Raw genomic sequence first — 21,613 nt, forward strand, 5'->3', positions numbered from 1 at the left:
TTCATCATTTCCTAGCTCTTCTTTATGGTTTTACCACATTTATACCTCTAAACAATGTATGTGTGGTTTAGTTTGTTTAGTTCCATCTTATATATATGGAATCACACCCTGTGTATTCTTTTGTGACTTGCTTTTCACATCCATGTAGCTGTGTGCACCTGCAATTTCTCCCTTTTCACAGCTGTATAGTATTCCATCACCTGACTATACTGCAGATCATTTATCCACTCTAGTGCTGATGGCATTTGGTTTGTATTTAGGGCTTACAATCAGGCTGCTCTGACATTTTGTACATATCTCCTGCTACCTATGTGCAAAGATTCCTCTATTGTTAAATCCTGGGAGTGGCACTGTTGGTTTACAGGGTATGTTCATTTTTATAATGCCCAATTGTTTTCCAAAGTGACTGTAAAAATTTATACTCCCACCAGCAATATAGCGACATTATTTTGAATGAGAATTGCCAATGAATTATTAGAAATTCCAATTCATATTTAAAATGCTTTTTCTAACTACAAAAGTAATACACGTTCAGTTTAAATGCAAATATTACAGAGATAGTACAGAGTAGCCTTGGATAAGAACAGCAGCACTGTTTGGTAGATATTCCTCTAGAATTTTGTAACGCAGACATGAACAGACAAAATACAGTGTAAGTTTTTTTAAACAAATATACTAATATACTACTCAAATTATTTTACATCTTTTTTTCCTAAATAAATACACCACATACATTTTCCTGTATCATTGCATACCTCACTTTTTAACTGCTGTCAAGTACTATAAATTCATTTTTTTTTGTTTTTTTTTTTTCAAAAGGCCTGCTACATTCTAGAGAAGAGGGTAAGAATAGCTCAGGGGACAAATATCAGAAAAAGAATAGGGTGTCACAGTTTTATTTAAAAAATATTTAAAACTAGTTTTTGGTCACATTTACCTTTTTTTTTTTAAAGTTTATTCTTTTTTTTTCTTTTTTGGCCATGCCACGTGACTTATGGGATCTTAGTTCCCCAACCAGGGATCAAACCCAGGTCCATGGCAGTGAAAGCCCTGATTCTTAACCACTGGACCGCCAGGGAAGTCCCTTAAGTTTATTCCTAACACTAAGAGTCCAATAATCTGAATAAATGGGAGGCAGAGAAGAAATAAGGGGATTCGTATTGCTTTGTTCTTTTTCTTTTGGTAAAGTGTTTAATTCGGATTTGTTGAAACCTTCCATCCCACCTCAGTGACCAGAACAGGTCACCAAAAGCTGAGCCAAGCCATGTCAGCGCACAGAAGTTGGAAGGGGAATTTGGAAAGCCCCAGGCAAGGTGGAAGGCTTCTTTTCCACTACACGGGTGTGGGCAAGGGACTTTCCACTCCTTAATGATGAGCTCACTCCCCGGACAATCAAGGAAATGCTCCGAGCCAGAGTACTCCAAGGCATGAGTGACTTCTGATGTGTCATGTTGGCCTGTGGTGACTGCAGCTGGTCAGGTGTCTCTACTTCTGGGCAGTAAGAAGGCTCTTTTTCTCTCCTGCTCAAAGAAAACCCTCCTATAGTTTGGCTTTCATCCCCAACAAAACTTACGTCGCAGTTGGCTCGGCCCCCGTTACCACATCTCTGCTCTCTCAGGGTCTGTAAGAAAAGCAAAGAGCATCCCCTGTCACCTGAGGCTCTCCCCTAACCACTCCCCCTGCCAGAGGCCCTGGGAGAATGTGAGTCCAGGCTTCTCCCGTGTACCAAGTGTTTGAACTCTGCGGAGAGGCTGCCGTTGTTAGACTCTTCCATGTTCATCACTTTCGTGTTTGTGCCCAGGATGTTAAATTTCCGGGATCTGAATCACAGGAGAAAAAAACCAACCACATAGGTGAGCGAGTGGTCAGAGGACAAAGTTAGATTAAACGGGAACACAAGGAAGCCTCCAGGCTGAACTTACCCTCTGAGAGCTGCAACATCCCCGGAGTCTCTGTTAAGAACACAAACCAGTGGTAACAAAAAAGGCCCCGAGTTTCTTCAAAAGACTACTTTGAACACCTATAATTTATTCTGATGGAAAAACTGCTGTTCTCCTGGGGATTTCTGTAAATGACTCAATTACATTTTCTATGTGAAATTAACAATCCTATACATGCTGAAGTAGTAGACACAGCTGGTTGCCTACCCAAACTCTACTCCCCTCTTCCTAACAGAACCTTGACTCTGTCAAGTATCTTTCCCATCCCCACCTCCAGGGGATCCTGATCATTAAGCTCACCAGAATAGAGCATGCCCACAGTGCAGCAGTCCAGGGGTGAGGACAGGACCTTTACTGTCTCAATCAGATTGGGAAGGATTCTCTCTCAGGCTGTACTTACATTCCATAGCTTCAGCTGAACATGAGCAAGGAGGCATGTGGCCTTAACTACCACAAGCAACCATGCGGCAACCCAGAAGGGAACCCTAGAATGCCAGTGACACTTATGGTGGCAGAGAAGAGAGACGGAAGATTCTGGGTCCTTGACGACATCAACTGAGTCACTGATCTCACCGTCAGAAACCTGTTCTAACTTTGCATTTCTAGTTAAACTGGGTTGCAAATTTCCTTATTATTTAAGCCACACTGGGTTTTCTGCAGAGGTTTGCTGTTACCTGTAACTCAGAGCATCCCATTGATGTAGCTGGAAATATTCTTCCCAGTGTGTTCCCTGTGTTTTTGAATATTTCGTTTTTTATATAGTCACCATTTCTCAGTGTTTTCTTTTCTTTTTAAAATTATTTTAGTTCTGTTTAAAAAGTCCTTCTCCATTGCTATATACTCACTTATACTTTTAGAAAAACAGCTACTATTTATTAAACAGCACATTCTGTGGGAGTTTACAGATTAAAATGGATCAACTTTTAAACCATTCAAAAGATACCTTTCCATATGCCACATTTTATTGTATTTATTTTTATTTATTTATTTTGGCCATGCAGCTGTGGGACCTTACTTCCCTGACCAGAGATTGAACCCAAGCCCTTGGCAGTGAAAGCTTAGAGTCTTAACCACTGGACTGCCAGGGAATTCCCCATATATCACATTTGAGAACTTAAAGTTCTCGTTATCAGAAAATTTTCCCTCATGTCTAGCCTATATTTACTTTTTTTTCCACATTCTTTTTTTTTGTATACCTTTGATATAATTGACAAACAATAAACTGCATATATAAAATGCACAATTTGATGAGGTTTGATATATGTATACTATACACACCTGGGACATCAGCCCAATCAAGATAATGAACATATCCAGCATCCCCAAGTTTCCCCACGCCCTCATGTGACCCATTCCCCAATCCCACACTCCACCCACCCCTGTCCCCAGGCAACCAATGATCTGCTCTCAGTCATGATAGATTCATTCACACTTCTAGAATTTTATATAAATGACAACATGAAGTATGTACTGTGTTTTTCTTGGTCTGGCTTCTCTCATTCAGTGTATTAATTTGGAGATTTATCCTTGTGTTGCGGGTATCAATAGTTCATTCCTTTTTGTTGGTGAATAATATTCCGTTGCATGGATATACCACCAACTGTTTATTCACCTGTTGATGGACACTCGTCTATTAATGAAGATTCCTGTACAACCCTTTGTGTGGACACATGCTTTCATTTCTCTTGGGTAAATACCTAGGAGTGGAATGGTTAGGTCATAGGGTAGGTGCACGTTTAACTTTTTAGGAAAGTGCCAAGCTGTTTTCCGAAAGTGGTTGCCATTTTTACCACCATTATATTATACATTTGCTGTGCTTTTAAGATATATCTAGAATTTATTCTGATGGATAGTGAAAAGTTTAACTTCTTACTCAAATCCCCCCAATACCAAGTTTCCCTAAGACGACTTACTGAATAATCCACGCTTCCCTCGCTAATTTAAGATATCAATTAAAACGTATATTAATTCCTTATATAAACCTGAAGTCTATTTTTGGACTTTAGATTTTGCTTCAATGATCAGTTTATTCCTGCCCTGGTAACACACTCATTTAGCAACTGAAACTTTGCGATACATTTTAATATTGGGCAAGGCAGCTTCCCATACCACCCCCCATAATTTTTATTTGTTAAAGAAATTCTTTTGGAGAGTGAATAGCGAAAGAACCACCATTCTGGTGGTTGTCAGGCGCTGGAGGGAGAGGGAAATGGGGATTTGTTCTTCAATGGATATAGAGTTTCAGTTTTATAAGATGAAAAAGTTCTGGAGATCTGTTGCACAACAATGTCCATATACTCAACACTGCTGAACTGTACCCTTACAAACAGTTGATATCAACTATACATCCATAAAAAAATAAAAAGAAAAAAAAAGAAAACAGAAAAAATATGAGGCAAATTTGAACAGTAACTGGCTATTTGATGACATTAAAGAAGTATTTGGGGCAAGATTTTAAATTGCTAAGATGGTAAATTTTATGTTTATCACAATTAAAAATAAACAAATCCTTTTTAAAAACTATCTCTGCTTATTTTTTTCATCTAAGATATAACTTGAAAAGCAAGTCAAGAGTTTTTAAAAATCCTATTCACGTTTTGGTTGGTTCTATATTAACTGGGAAGAATCAACATCTTTATAATAAAATTAAAAGTCTTCAATCCAGAAGTATGACTTATCGCCTCATTTTTAAAAAGTCACTTCCTCACTAAACTTTCAGTGTTCTTCAAGTAGGTCTTAAATATTTCTGTTAAGTTTATCACCATATATTTTTTATTTTTGTTGCTTATTGTGAGATCATTTTTCTATTATAACTTCTAACTGGTTGATGCTAATTTATGGTTAAAGTAATCAATTTTTGCTTATTTATTTATTTATTAAACTTACCACCTTCCTCAAGTCCCTAATTTCATTAGTAACTATTTTCCAATTCATTTTCATGAAATTTCCAGATAAACAATTATATCACCTACATTTTCTCTTTTTTAATCTTTTCAGAGGGTAAGTGCATTTTAACTTTTTAAAGGTACTGTCAAATTCTGAAAAGGATTCCATTATGTGGTAAAGTGTGAAACAGCAACAAAAATCAATTTTCCCATATATTCTCAGTTTTATATAATATGCATACATTACATTTATAAGTAAAAAAATGAATAAAGAAAAAGAGGAACTCGAGGTCACAATAGCAATCGCAACTCAAATCTGTACCGCCAGCTTTGTGGTTTTGTTCAGGCACATAAACGACAATGCACAGCAAGGCTTTTGAAAACTTTTTAAAGAAACGAAGATCTCTGAACGAAGATAAAGCCTCTAAGTTCACATGATGTCTGTAAAAGTTCCCATTTCTCTGTCCCTCATTTGAAAAAAAAGAAAAAAAAGAGCTAAGATAAGGAGTACTTACTTGTCAATGCACACTTTAATTTTAAGCTGATAATTTAGCTCAGGAAATTTGACCAGCAATCTATCTCAAAAAAAAAAAAGAAAGAAAGAAAGAAAAAAGTTTCAGAGCAAAGAAAAAACATCCAATTAAAAAAAAAAAGTCACTAGGCTCCCCCAGCAACTTCTAGTTGAAGTAATATAAAATTCATTAACTCTTCAATTCTAAAGAGGTAAGTCATAATCCCAAATTCCTCTTCCCACGAGTGCTGGGTTTGACCTTAAGTCAAGCATCAGGCCAAAAGGGACTGAAAGAAAGCCTAAGAACTAAGAACTTAGATAAAGTTGTGAGAGATTCACCAAAGGATAATGAAAGCCATTTCATGAAAAATATTACAGGAATACATGCTCTGCAGGTGGTATTATTCCTATTAAACCTGAAACCTAACACCATACTACCTTTCTGAGGAGGGAAATTTCACTGCAGAAGGGCAAACCCCAGCTTACCTGTTCTGACTTGAATGTGAAAGTAACGCTCCACCTGCAGGCCCCTCACCCATCTGCCCTGTGGCCTCTTAGCTTCTATTATCACTAAGCTTTATTCTTTCCCTTAAAATCCTCAGGGAAAAGTAGGCTCAAAGAACAAAAGATAACTGGCATTATTCTGCCCCTTTTGCAGGAGAGATGGAGATTCTATATGGCTTAAGACTTTAGGCCTGGAATCTTAGGAATACAACGGGCCTGAATCATAGGAATATGCCCAGGTAACCTCAAAAAGATTACCATTCTTTAGCTTTTGGCAGGAGAATCAAAGAGCAAGCTGATATCATGCCAACAAGTTCCATACCCATCATAGTACTGCCTGCGCCGCGGATACAGAACAACCCTGGCCACCAGCTCTGTTCTGGCCCCGAGAGTGACCCTTGATACAGTATCTGCCAGAAGTGGAGGTTCCGTGGCCCACCTGACTTTAGTTGTAAACTGGACACCGGTCTTGATGACTAATGGCCGGTCGGGATGCATAGGCATGCAGGGCTGCCGCTCTACCACGAAGGCACTGGAAGGGAAAGAGAAGGGCAGTGGTTCACACACAACTCAGTGGGCCAGTCCCTGTCCTGTTCCTCGGAAGTCAGCCAATCTCTTGTTCAATGACATTTTGGGGAGGGGGGGTGGAGGGCGGGGGTGATGGGGGAAAGGGACAGGGACTCTAAGTTACCTTTTCATTAAGTTTCTAAACAGCTCTACGATTCTCTCCTCCAGCATTGGCCGGTGCTGTACAATGGGATCCCCTTTGTAGCTCACTTTCTGCTGCAACTCCTCCAGTTTCTTAATTTGTTGGCGGGTCTGAAGTTGAGATTCTGCCAATGAGGTTATCCTGCCAATAAAATAAGGAAGATACCAGTTACCTAAGTGGGCGTACACAGGTGAGTTGGAGAAGGGGAAGGGAATACAACAGGTATAAACACCTCTACGCAGTCCCCTGACATAAGAAAGGGGCATTTTTTTTCATTGTGGGAAGATATGCATAGCATAAAATTGACCATTTCTAAATGTACAGTTCAGCAGCATTAGATTAGAAAAGGGAAACTTATTTTTGCCTTTTTTGGGGTTTTTTTTGTACATGCTGTGTGGCTTGCAGGATCTTAGTTCCCTGACCAGGGACTGAACCTGGTCCCTGGCACTGAAAGTGCTGAGTTCTAACCACTGGACCGCCAGGGAATTCCCTATTTTGCCTTTTTAATTTTTTCTTTTTTGTGGTACGCGGGCCTCTCACTGTTGTGGCCTCTCCCGTTGCGGAGCACAGGCTCCAGATGCGCAGGCTCAGCGGCCAGGGCTCATGGGCCCAGCCGCTCCGCGGCATGTGGGATCTTCCCAGACCGGGGCACGAACCCGTGTCCCCTGCATTGGCAGGCAGACTCTCAACCACTGCGCCACCACGGAAGCCCCCTATTTTGCCTTTTTAAAACAGTGCCTTCCTAAAATTTTACATTTCAAAGAGGAAGGCAGGCATAGAGGAAGAAGTGTCAAAACTTATGCCACTAGGAGGCATTAATCGGGTTACCATTGGAAAGTGACAAACATTAGAACCCAGATATGGAGAACATGAAATAAGGAATTTGATGCTCACTTTCCTCAGCCTAACTTGTCTTTGTACCCACATGTGAGGACTGGGGAAGCGCAGGACATCAGACAGCCCAAGAAGATGGGTTTGAGCCAGCTCTGTCCCTCACTACCTGTGCAAACTTGGCCAGGTCCCTTCACTCTCGTGGGCCTTGATGTCCCCTTGCCTGAGAGATGGGGGGTTGAACTGCATGATCCCCAGGAGCCCTTTCAACCTCACCTACCATGGATCAAAGGATGTGATATTATGTTTCAAAATATTGATAACATGCATATAGATAAAGTAGACAGGGAGACAAAGGCTGATTAAGTCTGTCCCCAAGAATGGAGAATATTAGTGCCTCTCTTTGATGGCCCCCGACTAGTTTAGTAAAGACCCCAAAGAGAGAAGGTGGAAGGCAAGGGGCGGGGGAGGACGGCACCAGGACTTCTGAGCTCACTGACTCCCTTCTGGCATCTACATTCTCCATTCCCAGAACTTAAGCTTTTTGGTTCCCTGATCAGGAAGCATTTAAAACTGCTCTCAGTAAATCAGCAAAGCTCAGGGTTAGTGAGGATATGAACAAACAGGCATCTCATGTAGAGCTGTCCTAAATTTCCAGTTTCATGCTCTGTGTATCTGGGTTCCCTTTCATGTCAAGTTTCTCCCAGTTTAAGCTGGTGCAGCATATTCATCATTGGGCCTTGCACATCAAGGGTGTGCCATCAAGATTTTCTGAATGAATGAAAGTAAAAGAGCGGATTATAGAAGAGCATATAAAGCATGATCCTACTAATGTGACATGTATAGATTTCCATCTTTATATACAACAGGTGTCTAGAGTGACAGTCACCAAAATTTTAACTCCAAGTACCTCTGCATGGTTTGATCTTTAAAGTCTTTTCTTCTCTTTATTAACATCCTGTATTTGAACTTTTTCCCCTTATAGAAAGCATGTCATTTGAGAGTATTAAATTAACTAAAATTTAAAATTTAGTCCACGTGTTAAATACAGTTAAACCAAAAGCTTTATTTCAATTAGTCAAATATATTTAAAATATAGCAATATAGGGACTTCCCTGGTGGCTCAGTGGCTAAGAATCCGCCTACCAATGCAGGGTACATGGGTTCGAGTCCTGGTCCGGGAAGATCCCACATGCTGCGAAGCAACTAAGCCCATGCACCACAACTACTGAGCCTGTGCTCTAAAGCCTGTGAGCCACAACTACTGGAGCCCGCGCATTAGAGCCTGGGCTCCGCAACAAAAGAAGCCACCGCAATGAGAAGCCCAAGCACCGCAATGAAGAGCAGCCCGCGCTCGCTGCAACCAGAGAAAGCCCGCGTGCAGCAACGAAGACCCAATGCGGCCAAAAAAACCCCAAATAAATAATTTATTAAAAAAATAAAATATAGCAATATAAGTACATTTTCATTAAAAAAAATTGTCCAAGTAAAGTAAAAGCTTTAACCCTTAGACTAAGTTTGAGTATGTTAAAGTCCCCACCCCTGAAATGTAGTAGCAACTCTTTAGGCCTGCAGTTCTGACCATAATTTAGCACAGCTTTCTAAAAAGAAAGGAAAAACTTCTCTTTCCTGTTTTACCAGTTTTCTAGCCGATCTAGGCAGATGTTGGGAGGGCCTCCAATGCAAGCAATCTGCTGCCGCCTCTTCCAGTCTGCCAGCTCTTCATCCGTGAGAGTTTTCTGTACGTACTCCATAGCTGACAAAAGCCCTGCCAACTCACTCACGATGCTCTGGTTGGAAACCAAAAACAAAGTCAGAAAACATTTCCTCAGACCGTCTCACCACAGTCTTTAGTCAATTCCAGAGAAGGAACTCATTAGGAAACAAGCACGTTCTTCCCTGAGACGCCCAAGTCCTGCACTGAGTGGGGCAGGGAGGTGGAGGTGTCCGCTGCTCTTACTCGCCGCATCTGGTCCAGCGCGGTAAGCATTTGCTCGAGCTGCTGCATCTTCTGCCTGGTCACTGACTGGCTGTTTCCATTCAGGTCTTGCATGTCTGAGAAGGAAGGAGAAACTCCCTGAGCTGACGGAATACTCCCATCCTCAGTAACTAGGCTCCCTTAAGCGCCAGCAGCCCCTGAGCACCCACTCCCCTGAGTCTGAACAAGCAAGTCCTGAGACTCAAGGAGCACAAACGCACTTTCTACGGGAGATTTTAACGTCTCTAATATTCACTTGCCTCCTTGACTCTTGAGGGTTTTGTAGTTGAAATCAAAGTCATCCTGGAGATTCTCTACCACTTTCATTTTCTGTTCTAGATCCTGTTTAAAACAAACCAAAACAGAAGTAAAAAGGATTTCCCTGGGGAGAGGGAAAAGGAAGTTTCTGAATAGGATTAAAAACCTCACAGAAGATACAGGCAGGGCCCACACGCAACTTCCCCAAGGAAAGTCTTCCTGCCCTAGACCTGCTTCACCTGGACACGCTTCCGGACATCCTGCAGGTGTTGCTCCAGCATTTGCTGCTTCTCCGTCACCACGGCGGCTGTGGGATGGTTGGCCTGGCCCCCTTGCTGCCAAAAAAGGGAGCCGATGTACATGTGAATGCTGGAGATACGGGGAGAAAAACAGCTCTGTCTAGTCCCCATTCACCCCCACTACCCTTCCTGCTTGGCCTGAGCTGCTGCTGCCATTGTGAGGGGAAAGGTGGTTATACGGCAGCCGGTGCTCTCCAGGTGCTGTCGGTTTGGTGCCAAGAAAGCTCTCACACTTTTACCTGTATCCTTGGCTTTTTACCTCTAGGTCATACTATAATCCCACTCTACGTGTTGCACTAGGAGACTACATGTTGAGCTAAGACACAGCCCCTACCTTCAGAAAACTCATTCTAGGTAAGTATATATATTAAAAAATTCACAACAATTTATGACAGCAGATGCTAGATGCCTATTTTAATGCATCAGGCGGGACCTACTGTATAGCACGGGGAACTCTACTCAGTATTCTCTAATAACCTATATGGGAAAGATTCTGGAAAAGAATGGATATATGTATGTGTATAACTGAATCACTTTGCTGTACACCTGAAACTAACACAACATTGTAAATCAACTGTATCCCATATAAAATAAAAATTAAATTTAAAAAAAATAATAAATAAATGCATTGGGCAGGGGGACTTCCCTGGTGGTCCAGTGGTTAAGAATCCATGCTTCCACTGCAGGGGGCAGGGGTTCGATCCCTGGTCGAGGAACTAAAATCCCGCACGCCAGGAGGTGTGGCCAAAAAAAAAAAAAAAAGCATGGGGGTGTCCAATACATTTCTGTGGGATAATAAAAAAACCATTCTGTCCCAGGGTGAAATTCCCTATCAAGAGATATTATCTCAGGGGAGAAGGGGAGGCTGGTGCCTTGAAAAGGTCGAATTGCACATGAAACTTACAAATAAGTTTTGTCAAAGTAATAGGACGTCTTCGGACAAAAAAGACCACGTAAAAGCTGCAAGTGACCAAGACAGTGTGCTACTGGCATAGGATAGAGATATCAATCAGCCAATGGAACTGAATTGAGAGTCCAAGAAAGACATTATATACCCAGTTTCCCAAACTAGAAATTCTGGGTTGTCTTTGATTTCACACTGAGCCACCAAATCTTCCTGGTTCTATATTCCGTAATCTCTCCAACTGATCTCTAGCCCCACTGGCTCAGTTCAAGCCCCGACTGTTGATCCCTTTGCGTCTAATCTCGCTCACTTCCAATCTGCTCTCTACACTGCTGCCAGAAGTCTCCAAAATAGATCTAAACATGCCAGCTTTAGAGGGACCCATACTCTCCTTTTCCAGTGGACCCTGTCCAAGCCCACAGAATACAGACTTCCCTTAGAAGTTCTGGGAAGGCGACCTCCACCCTTACTCTCTTCACAGGGGGAGTGACTCATCGGATTAGTGAGGTTGGGAGAAAGACTCTAGCACATGGAGATCTTCGAAGGGCCCAGCACTTAAGCTGGTGCCTCTCTCCTCCCACTCTTGCCTTCCTGGGGCACTCTTGGGGCAGAAGCGAGGGCTTGGTTTCTAGAAGCAGTTCTAGAGGCCTATGTCTCTGTTCAGTGGGCATTAGTGAGTGGGCTTTGAAGTTCCATAAGGATGACTGGGGCAGTGCTGCCCCTGCAAACTCAGTCTGTCACCCCAAGACCTGACCCAGGGGACAGGTATCTAAACAACAAGGACCTACTGTATAGCACAGGGAACACTGCTCAATGTTATGTAACAACCTAAATGGGAAAAGAATTTGAAAAAGAATAGATACATGTACATGTATAACTGAATCACTTTGCTGTACACCTGAAACATTATAAATCAACTGTACTACAATATAAGTAGATAGATAGATAAATAAAGCCCCCATGGTTACCCATCCAAGTCACGTATTTGGTCTTGTTTACCAACAATACAGCTGATATTTTAATCTGTATTCAACTCCCATGTCTATTTCTAAATTGGTACTGCACTTACAGGGAGAAAATAGATGTGATCAGTCATTACCCACAGAAACCTGCTTCTGATACGTTAGTAAAATCTATTGGTTCCCCACTGCTTCCAGGTATAAACGTCTCAGCCCAGCACAGACAGATGTTTCACACAATCCAACAACTGAAACCTTCCCTCCCTGTGCTTGAGTCACTGCAAACTACCCACCCTTCCCCACACATAACGTGTTTCCACACTGACTCCGGGCCCCCTGTCCACTCAGCCTAGCACAGCTGAACTCACTCACCTTCAAACCCGGTGCAAATGTTTGCTCCCCTGTGAAACCTTATTCAACTTCCCGAAGCAAAAGTACTCACATCCTCCTCTACGTCTTTCTCCCTTGAAGTGTTTGTGCACCTATCACCCAATTAGACTGAGAGCCCTGGGAGACAAGGGATCACACTCACCTGTCTTCCTGTCTCCTCGGGCTTTACCCACGAAAGGCAGGTGGGAATATGCGAGATGATGTAAACAGACAAAACAACAGTGAGGCCTGGGTTGAGGTAGCTCTGTATTACGGGCTGCAAACTTTTTGTCTAAGGGCCAGGTGGTAAGTATTTTTTTGGCTTTGTCGGCCATACAGTCTGTATGACTGTATAACTACCCAGCCCTGCCACTGCGGCATGAAAGCAGCCAGAGACAGTGCATACGTGAATGTGTGTGACTGTGTTCCAGAAACACTTCATTTACAAAAACACGCAGCAGGCGGGATTTGGGCCCTGGGTGTTGTTTGCCAGCCCCTGATCAATACGATTGGGACCATTCTTGGGACACTTACTGCTTTTCTAACTCTCATGGCAAAGTTGGTGCCTCTATCCAAATGGGCTTAAATTGATTATTTTTATCTTATGGAACAGGATGCAAACATAAAGGTTCTCCACAACAGCAAACTCTAGTGATACACAGACAAGTGCCATTTGGCTAACCTCCCTGACGCCCGAGTCTTGAACAGTGAGTATTATGAGTTACCCCCTCATCCACCTCCGAGCCTATCAGCTTTCTGCTTAAAATTCTTTAGTTGGTCCCCGTTTCCTACAGATGTGGCGAGGATGAGGATAGCAGCAATAGAACACAGTTAACATTTATCTCGTATGTATGTGTCAGGTACTGTTCTATGCATCTTACACACAGGAATTAATTCAATTCTATGAAGTCGGTGCTATTATCATTCCCAGTGGAGGAACACAGAGAGTCAACAGTTTGCCTGAGGTTACACAGCAAGTGGCAGATCTATGGCATTCAAACCCAGGAGGTCTGGGCCCAAGGCCCTTGTGGTAAACCGCTCTTCCAAGGCCAAATTGCCAGGCATGAGTAACTAAGAAGATTGTCATGATGTGGCCCTTGACCACCTTATCTTCCTTTACCCAGTCAGATGCTGAACTTTCTGCACTTCTCCCAAGAGTACATGCAGTCCTGTTTCTGTCTGAACACGATCTTCTTTCTCCCTACACTGTGGTCTCCTTACCATCTGCCTGATGCCCATACAATAAGCATTGAGTCTCGGCTCAAACAGTACCTCTCCTTTCTGTATGATGCCGTTCCTGACTCTCTCAATTAGACTTAGATGTGCTTTCTTCTTTGTTCCTGCTACATTTTTGTCTTTAAAAAGAAAAAACTGGGGACTTCCCTGGTGGTGCAGGGGTTGGGAATCCGCCTGCCAATGCAGGGGACGCGGGTTCGAGCCCTGGTCCGGGAAGATGCCACATGCCGCGGAGCAACTAAGCCCGTGCCAATGAAGACCCAACGCAGTCGAAAATAAATTTAAATAAATATAAATAAATAAAAGAAAAAATTGTACACCCATGTTCATAGCAGCATTCTTCACAATAGCCAAAAGGTGGAAGCCGCCCAAGTGTCCATCAACAGATGAATGAATAAACAAAATGTGGCAGAGCCACATAATGAATAGTATTCAGCCTTTGAAAGGAAGGGAACTCTGACACCTGCTACAACATGGATAAACCTTAAGGACTTTATCCTAAGTGAAATAGGCCAGTCACAAAAGGACCCACACTGTATGATTCCATTTATATGAGGTACATAGAGTAGTCAAATTCATAGAGACAGGAAGTTAGAATGGTGGTGCCCGGGTCCAGGGGGAATGGGGAGCTACAGTCTAATAGATATAGAATTTTAGTTTTGCAAGATGAAAAATGTTCTGGAGATTGGTTCACAACAATGTGATGAACTTAACACTACTGAATGGTACACTTAAAAATGGTTAAGATGCAGGAATTCCCTGGCGCACCAGTGGTTAGGATTCCACGCCTCCACTGCAGGGGGCATGGGTTTGATCCCTGGTCGGGGAACTAAGATCCCAACCATAAGCTGCACAGCACAGCTAAAAGAAAAAAAGAAGGGATGGTAAATTTCATGTTATGTGTATTCTACCATATTTTTATTAAAAGAGGGGGAAAAAAAAGAAAAAAAATTCCCTGGTTATACGATATCAAAGAAAACACCTCAGGGAAATTAAATAAGTCTCCTGTAACCAACAACATTAATGCTTCGGTATATATCCTTCTAGACATTTTATCATACATTTCAATAATATATGCATATCATGTACATTTGTCTTTCCTGTTATGAAAATCTTTGCTTCCATTACATTGTCATGTAATGGAGGGTTATTGTTGCTATTGTATAAGAGAACTACTGATTCTTAAAATATTTATCTTGAACACAATCACTTTTCTCAACCCTTGTTAGTTCCAATAATTGTGTTTTGTTTTTTTAAAAGTTTGTCTTTTGCTTTCCAACATTAACACTCCCTTTTTCTGTCTTATTACAATGGCTGGATCTGTCAGAAAAATATCAATGGCAGGAGGCACCCTCAATCTTGTAACTGTTTTTAATGAGATTAGTGCTTCACCACTGTACATCATGTTCCCCTTGGTTTCTGACAAATATTCTTTTTTTTGTTAAGAAAGTTCCTTTTTTTTTTTTTGCAGTACGTGGGCCTCTCACTGCTGTGGCCTCTCCCGTTGCAGAGCACAGGCTCCGGACGCGCAGGCTCAGCGGCCATGGCTCACGGGCCCAGCCGCTCTGCGGCATGTGGGATCCTCCCAGACCGGGGCACGAACCCGTGTCCCCTGCATCGGCAGGCGGACTCTCAACCACTGCGCCACCAGGGAAGCCCGAAAGTTCCTTATTTTTAAAATCTAGAATGGACACTAAATTTTGTCATCTAACAAAAATACAATTTTTCTTCTTAACTTACTAATTTAATGAATTACATTAATAGAATCCCTAATGTTAAGCCACCCTTGCATTCCTAGAATATAAACCATGCTTTGTATACTAAGCAGGATGCAAAAGTCCTAACCTTTTCTTTACTTACACTGTCTTTTTAGGTCTTGATATTAGCATTATTCTAGCCTCATAAAATAAGCTGGAAACATCTCGTTTTCTGCCCTACACTTTGGAAGAGTTTAAATGATACTGGAACAATTTGTACCACAAAAGTTTGTTAAAACTTTTAAACCATCTGGCCTATTGGCTTTTTTGGTGGGATGGGGAGTGTAATTTTTTTCAACTCTTTTTCAATATATTTTTATGGTTATTGATCTAATTAAGTTTTTTCATCTTTTTTAGTATATTTTAATAATTTGTATTTTATTGCATTATAAAGTTGTTTGATTTTCTGTTTCTCCCAGACCACAACCTCCTCTAAAGCAGGGTGCCATAACAACCAGCACACAGTAGGATACACATACACATATACACATAATAGATTAGAAAATCTAGATAGATAGATATGACTATCATATACCAATATGTGTTCCCCCAATGGGCCTGTTAGCATCACATAATCCCTATTCCCTAAACTAATTGTATCTCTAGCTCTAGTGAGATTATTCTCAAACTTAACCACAAAGAGAAATACATATGAACCTGAATGATTCAATTCCAAACCATCCCCCCAGGTGGCTCCCAAGAATAATACATTGTCATATCCTTCTGGTGCAAATGTGAACTGTTCCAGCCTTTGGGGAAAGCAATCCAGAACTATCTATAAAAAATTTATATATATTTTATACACACACACACACACCCCCCTTGACCTAACAAGTCCATGCCTGGAAATCCATAGGAGAGAAATCAAAGCATGAATATATAAAGATATATAGGGAGGCATTGCACTAGTGTTTACAGTGGAGGAAAAAAAAAACCCAGAAAGAAGTGACTGTCTATCGAAGGGGTAATAACTGAATAAACTATAGCAGATCTATACCACAGAGTAATATGCAGCAAATAAAGTGAGTTAGCTTTATACTACTTGACTTAGAAGCATTTACATGACATAATTAAATGAAAAAATCAAGACGCAGAAAAGTAAACCAATTTAAATATAATGTGTGTGTGTGTATTTTCTGTAGTTTATGGGAGCCTGGAGAAAGGTATGAAAGGATATATATCCGACTATTAATGTTGGATTCCTGGGAAGAGACAATGAAGAGAGGAGTGAGTAATCATTAGAGAAATACAAAACAAAACTACAATGAGGTATCACCTCACACCAGTCAGAATGGCCATCACCAAAAAAATTTGCAAACAATAAATGCTGGAGAGGGTGTGGAGAAAAGGGAACCCTCTTGCACTGTTGGTGGGAATGTAAATTGATACAGCCACTATGGAGAACAGTATGGAGGTTCCTTAAAAAACTAAAAATAGAACTACCATATGACCCAGCAATCCCACTACTGGGCATATACCCTGAGAAAACCATAATTCAAAAAGAGTCATGTACCCCAATGTTCATTGCCGCTCTATTTACAATAGCCAGGACATGGAAGCAACCTAAGTGTCCCTCGACAGATGAATGGATAAAGAAGATGTGGCACATATACACGATTGAATATTACTCAGCCATAAAAAGAAACGAAATTGAGTTATTTGTAGTGAGGTGGATGGACCTAGAGTCTGTCATACAGAGTGAAGTAAGTCAGAAAGAGAAAAACAAATACCGTATGCTAACACATATATATGGAATCTAAAAAAAAAAAAAAAAAGGCTCTGAAGAACCTAGGGTCAGGACAGGAATAAAGACGCAGACATAGAGAATGGACTCGAGGACACGGGGAGGGGGAAGGGTAAGCTGGGAAGAAGTGAGAGAGTGGCGTGGACATATATACACTACCAAATATAAAAGAGACAGCTAGTGGGAAGCAGCCACATGGCACAGGGAGATCAGCTCTGTGCTTTGTGACCACCTAGAGGGGTGGGATAGGGAGGGTGGGAGGGAGACGCAAGAGGGAGGGGATATGGGAATACATGTATATGTATAGCTGATTCACTTTGTTATGAAGCAGAAACTAACACAACATTGTAAAGCAATTATACTCCAATAAAGATGTTAAAAAAAAGAGGAATGAGGGACATATCAGGTCTTTGTTTTTTAACTTTCTTTCTTGTAATTTTCTGTAATGTTTTAAAGTTTTTCTTAAAAAGTAGAATCATTTTATATGCAGGAAAAAAATGTTATTTTCATTGTTTAAAACAAAACCCAGGGACTTCCCTGGTGGCCCAGTGGTTAAAACTCTGTGCTTCCAACGCAAGGGGCGCAGGTTCAATCCCTGGTCAGGGAACTAAGATCCCACATGCCACATGTGGCATGGCCAAAATAACCAAAAAAACCCCAAACAACAACAAAAACCAAAGAACCCCAAAACCCCGAACACCCACTTCTCCCCATAGGTCAGTGCACATCCTAAAGACCCTGGAAGAGCAAGCACATCTTTGTACACACAAAGGAAGCACATTTCAACAGCACTTTGTTTCTTCCCAGGCCTCACCTGGGCTGCAGTGGCTGCAGTTTGGAGGAGGCGGGACTCTTCCCACAGGCACCGGGCCACAATTCGGGCAATCTCCATTGGCTTCTCAAGGTATCTGCTCTGTACGTAGGAGAGAAAGAGAATGAAAAGTGGCAGCAGACTAAGGAGATGTGGACTGAACTTTGCTAACTTCCTCATTAATTAGGGAAAGTGTGACATTTACTACATGAAACAACACAGCAAAGGCCTCAGAGCCTGGCTGCAAATAGTGGGAGATGAAGGGAAGAAGAGAGGAAGAAAGGCAGTAATGAGGAGCTGTACTTCACTGAGAGAAGGCTTGGTCGTCTGTCTTTGGACAGTGTGTTATCCCAGTCTTACAGGGAGGCAACTGACTTTGTCAAGGAGTATCCATTTATGGTCGAATCTTTAACACTGAAAAGTAAGAGTCATCTTCCTAGTCATCTGCCCTCATCACAATCATGTTATTAACATACTAACACACACGATTAACACAGCAATCACATTATTATTTCAGTGAACCAAAGAAGTGAATTTCAGGCAACGATACTCAAAGGGCTAGTTACTTCTCCTTGGATTTAAAGTACAAGATATGTTCTCATTATTTAGCCAAATGAGAAAAGAAACTTTCAGGAAAGAAAGATAAAACCCTCCTCTGAGGGTTCAGTTTCTCATCACACCTGAAGGAACTGCTTGATTCTTCGCAGGTTGTGCTGATAGAGAACATTGGACTCTTGCAGGAAGCGGCTATACTGCTGGTCAATTTCACCCAAGAGATTATGAAACACCAAAGTTGCATGTGATTCTTTGCTGGCCGCATATGCCCTAGGAAAAGGAAGAGGACAAAGAATGATGATTCTCAAACCTACACATGCACACATACATACACATGCATGCACGCAGAAATCACCATCAAGGAGGAAAAATCCCAAGGCAAACCTGATGCTATAACCCACTCATCACTTTAGATGCATCTTGCTCAGCAACCATAAATGTCATCAATTTAAAAATTATCAACAATTATTCCAGATACTATTTGCCACTGTCATAGTTCTATATTTATCAAATACTTGAGTGGACAGGTATGTTGTTTTGCTTTAAATTCTCAGTCAACTCTGTGGTCAGACTTTTAGTAGCAAATAAGCCATCCCAAGCTAGGGTGGCCTACTTCTGACATCTCTGTATCACCTCTCTGGCCCCTTACCAAATTCTGGAAAAACTAGGTCAGGGGCCTGAATTAAACCAAAATTAATAGGTGGATCTGAATACATTCAAGTGAAGGAGGGACTTCCCTGGTGGCCCAGTGGGTAAGACTCCATGCTCCCAAGGCAGGGGGCCCGGGTTCAATCCCTGGTCGGGGAACAGATCCCGCATGCTGCAACTAAAGATCCCGTGTGCCTCAACTAAGACCTGGAGCAGCCAAAATAAATAAATAATAAAATAAATAAATATTAAAAAAAAAAGTGAAGGAAATAGTTGTTGGGATTCTGTACCATTATCTCCTCTATGAACGAGTCTATTTCTCTGACTCTGGGTTTCTTTCCCTTAATGAAAGGGGAATCAGAAGTACGAACCCAAACTTTTACCCACGACAGAATTCTCATTCAGATAAAAAAAATTCACTTTGCTGTGCGGCAGAAACTAACACAACACTGTAAAGCAATTATACTCCAATAAAAAATATATATATCTATATATCTATATATATCTATGGCATGTCCCTGAAGTGTCAGAACACACAGAGCATCTCATCAAGCAAATGAGATTAAAGTCAGGCTTCAAAACATCTACCACCAAGCAGGCTGCTTCAATGTGCCAAAAGACAGCTGCCCAGATGCCCTTCTAATGTAGAAAATGTTCTTCCAAGACTAAAATGACCTCTCTATCTTCTGTTCTCTTTTATCCCATCACCTGTACCCATAAGCTTTTCAATGAAATAGTTAGCAAAGAGTTAAGTTAGAGCAGATCATGTCTCTTGTCTCAAACTAAAACCTAACAATTTGGGGAGTTGCTCAAGAAGGACTTACCAATCTTGACTCTCGATCCAAGGGGCTAGAAACTGCCGTAGCTCCATCGGGAAGCTGTCACTGTACAGCTGATGAAGCTGCTCCAAGTACCGTGTGTCCAGCTGCTGTAGCTGATTCCATTGGGCCATTCTGCTGGAATCAGGGGTCACACTGCAAACCAAAGGTTTATATGGTCACTACAAGCCCCACTAAGGGGAAACAATCTATCCAACCCAGGCATCGGGTCTGTGATTAGGGATAAAAGGTGCTTTGTAAAGGATCTTCCATGTTTCTCCCAGTTCAAAACAATACATATACATTCAAATCTCTACCTCTGGAACCACATCGCAGCTTCTTTCTCCTAAACCAGGATGACAATGTGGGCATGATGTCATGTTTTAGAATCCATTATCTCTCAGAGGTATGTGAAGCTGAGAAATTACTTAACTTCCAGATTTCCATTTCCTCCTCTATCAAACAGAGATCATAATTCCCACCCCTCAGGGTTACTGAGATAATATTTCTTGAGCACCCAGCTCAGTGTCTAGCACACAACAGATGCTCAACAGATGTGAGTTCCTTTCTTTCCACTCTACACTCCTTTTAGGTGGACTGGGAGGTAGAAACACAGTAAACCTAAGTTTGATCTTTAAGAACAAAATGTGGGATATGGGTGTTCAGGGAGGGCAGAGAGCTAATTCCAAGACTACAGGTTTAAACACATAAGCAAGGACCTGCCTGGGATTCTCCCACCCAAAAAAAAGAGTAATTTTGTTTCTAAAATTTCTCAGTCTGGGATGAGAAAGAAGAGAAGCTAAAAACCAGGCATTCAGGTTGTCCCCAGGTTCATGAACACCCCAGGGAAATACTCAAGGAGAAGCCAAGCCAGCTAACCACCTTGAGTCCTCTTTCTGAATAGCTTGAGGTCATGGAAATAGCAATACAGACCAAGTAGTCTTAAGAAGCTGTAAAAAAATAACTATGAGTAGGAGCCAAAGACTAAAGTATATATGGATCAAAGTATATTGAGGGCTTCCCTGGTGGCGCAGTGGTTGAGAGTCCGCCTGCCGATGCAGGGGACGCGGGTTCGTGCCCCGGTCCGGGAAGATTCCACATGCCACGGAGCGGCCGGGCCCGTGAGCCATGGCCACTGAGCCTGCGCGTCCAGAGCCTGTGCTCCGCGACGGGAGAGGCCACAGCAGTGAGAGGCCCGTGTACCGCAAAAAAAAAAAAAAAAAAGTATATTGAGATGGTTCTCTGGGACAGTGAGAACATTTACTGAAAGGTAGACTACATACAAATACATACACTTTACTAGAGTGCTTGATTTATTTCTTGGAGAAGGCATGAATAAGCACCTAATTACTGGTCCTTTCATAAAAAGGACTGGGCAAACTGGTGACAAAACCGACAGGTCTTGTGTTCTCAGAGCAGCAAGTTAAATGATCACCAAGCTGTTCAGAATCTGGGGTCCTTACAGAATTCAAGAGGGCTGTGCTGCTGTTCTCCTTCTCTTTCTTGGGGGGACAGAAATGGCATACCCCCTTGCTACTGCAAAGATGGCATCAACTGATCAAGCTTTCAAGCACATATTCAGGAAAGCAGGATCAGTCCCCTCACGGCAGTCTTTAATTGAACAATTAAAAATCTAAGGCAGGGACTTCCCTGGTGGCGCAGTTGTTAAGAATCTGCCTGCCAATGCAGGGGACACGGGTTCAAGCCCTGGTCTGGGAAGATCCCACATGCCACGGAGCAACTAAGCCTGTGCACCACAACTACTGAGCCTGCGCTCTAGAGCCCGAAAGCCACACTACTGAGCCCACCTGCCACAACTACTGAAGCCTGTGTGCCTAGAGCCCGTGCTCCACAACAAGAGAAGCCACTGCAGCGAGAAGCCCGCTCACCACAACGA

The 21,613-nt window shown here is 42.0% G+C and overlaps 1 protein-coding gene across 5 annotated transcripts in view; it reads right to left on the reverse strand.

Annotated features, from left to right (window-relative positions):
- The window catches only part of STAT3 (signal transducer and activator of transcription 3), a 63,677-nt gene that overhangs the window by 9,892 nt on the left and 32,172 nt on the right, over positions 1-21,613 (reverse strand). For 4 of the 5 annotated variants that reach the window (XM_029212536.1, XM_029212539.1, XM_029212538.1 and 1 more), the window contains exons 2-14: positions 19,723-19,872; positions 18,376-18,520; positions 17,699-17,797; positions 9,856-9,951; positions 9,619-9,700; positions 9,341-9,435; positions 9,019-9,170; positions 6,532-6,690; positions 6,280-6,372; positions 5,341-5,400; positions 1,923-1,952; positions 1,727-1,820; positions 1,574-1,621 (exon numbers count right to left, since the gene is read on the reverse strand). In XM_029212536.1, coding sequence (XP_029068369.1) covers positions 1,574-1,621; positions 1,727-1,820; positions 1,923-1,952; positions 5,341-5,400; positions 6,280-6,372; positions 6,532-6,690; positions 9,019-9,170; positions 9,341-9,435; positions 9,619-9,700; positions 9,856-9,951; positions 17,699-17,797; positions 18,376-18,520; positions 19,723-19,850 — 1,281 coding nt within the window. In that variant the 5' untranslated portion in view covers positions 19,851-19,872. Of the gene's footprint in view, positions 1-1,573; positions 1,622-1,726; positions 1,821-1,922; positions 1,953-5,340; positions 5,401-6,279; positions 6,373-6,531; positions 6,691-9,018; positions 9,171-9,340; positions 9,436-9,618; positions 9,701-9,855; positions 9,952-12,310; positions 13,641-17,698; positions 17,798-18,375; positions 18,521-19,722; positions 19,873-21,613 lie in introns of those variants that run through there. The other variant, XM_029212540.1, reaches the window with a different exon arrangement.

This window comes from Monodon monoceros, unplaced genomic scaffold (assembly GCF_005190385.1).
Source record: "Monodon monoceros isolate NGI ecotype Baffin Bay Population unplaced genomic scaffold, NGI_Narwhal_1 Super_Scaffold_9, whole genome shotgun sequence".
Classification (NCBI taxonomy): Eukaryota; Metazoa; Chordata; class Mammalia; order Artiodactyla; family Monodontidae; genus Monodon; species Monodon monoceros.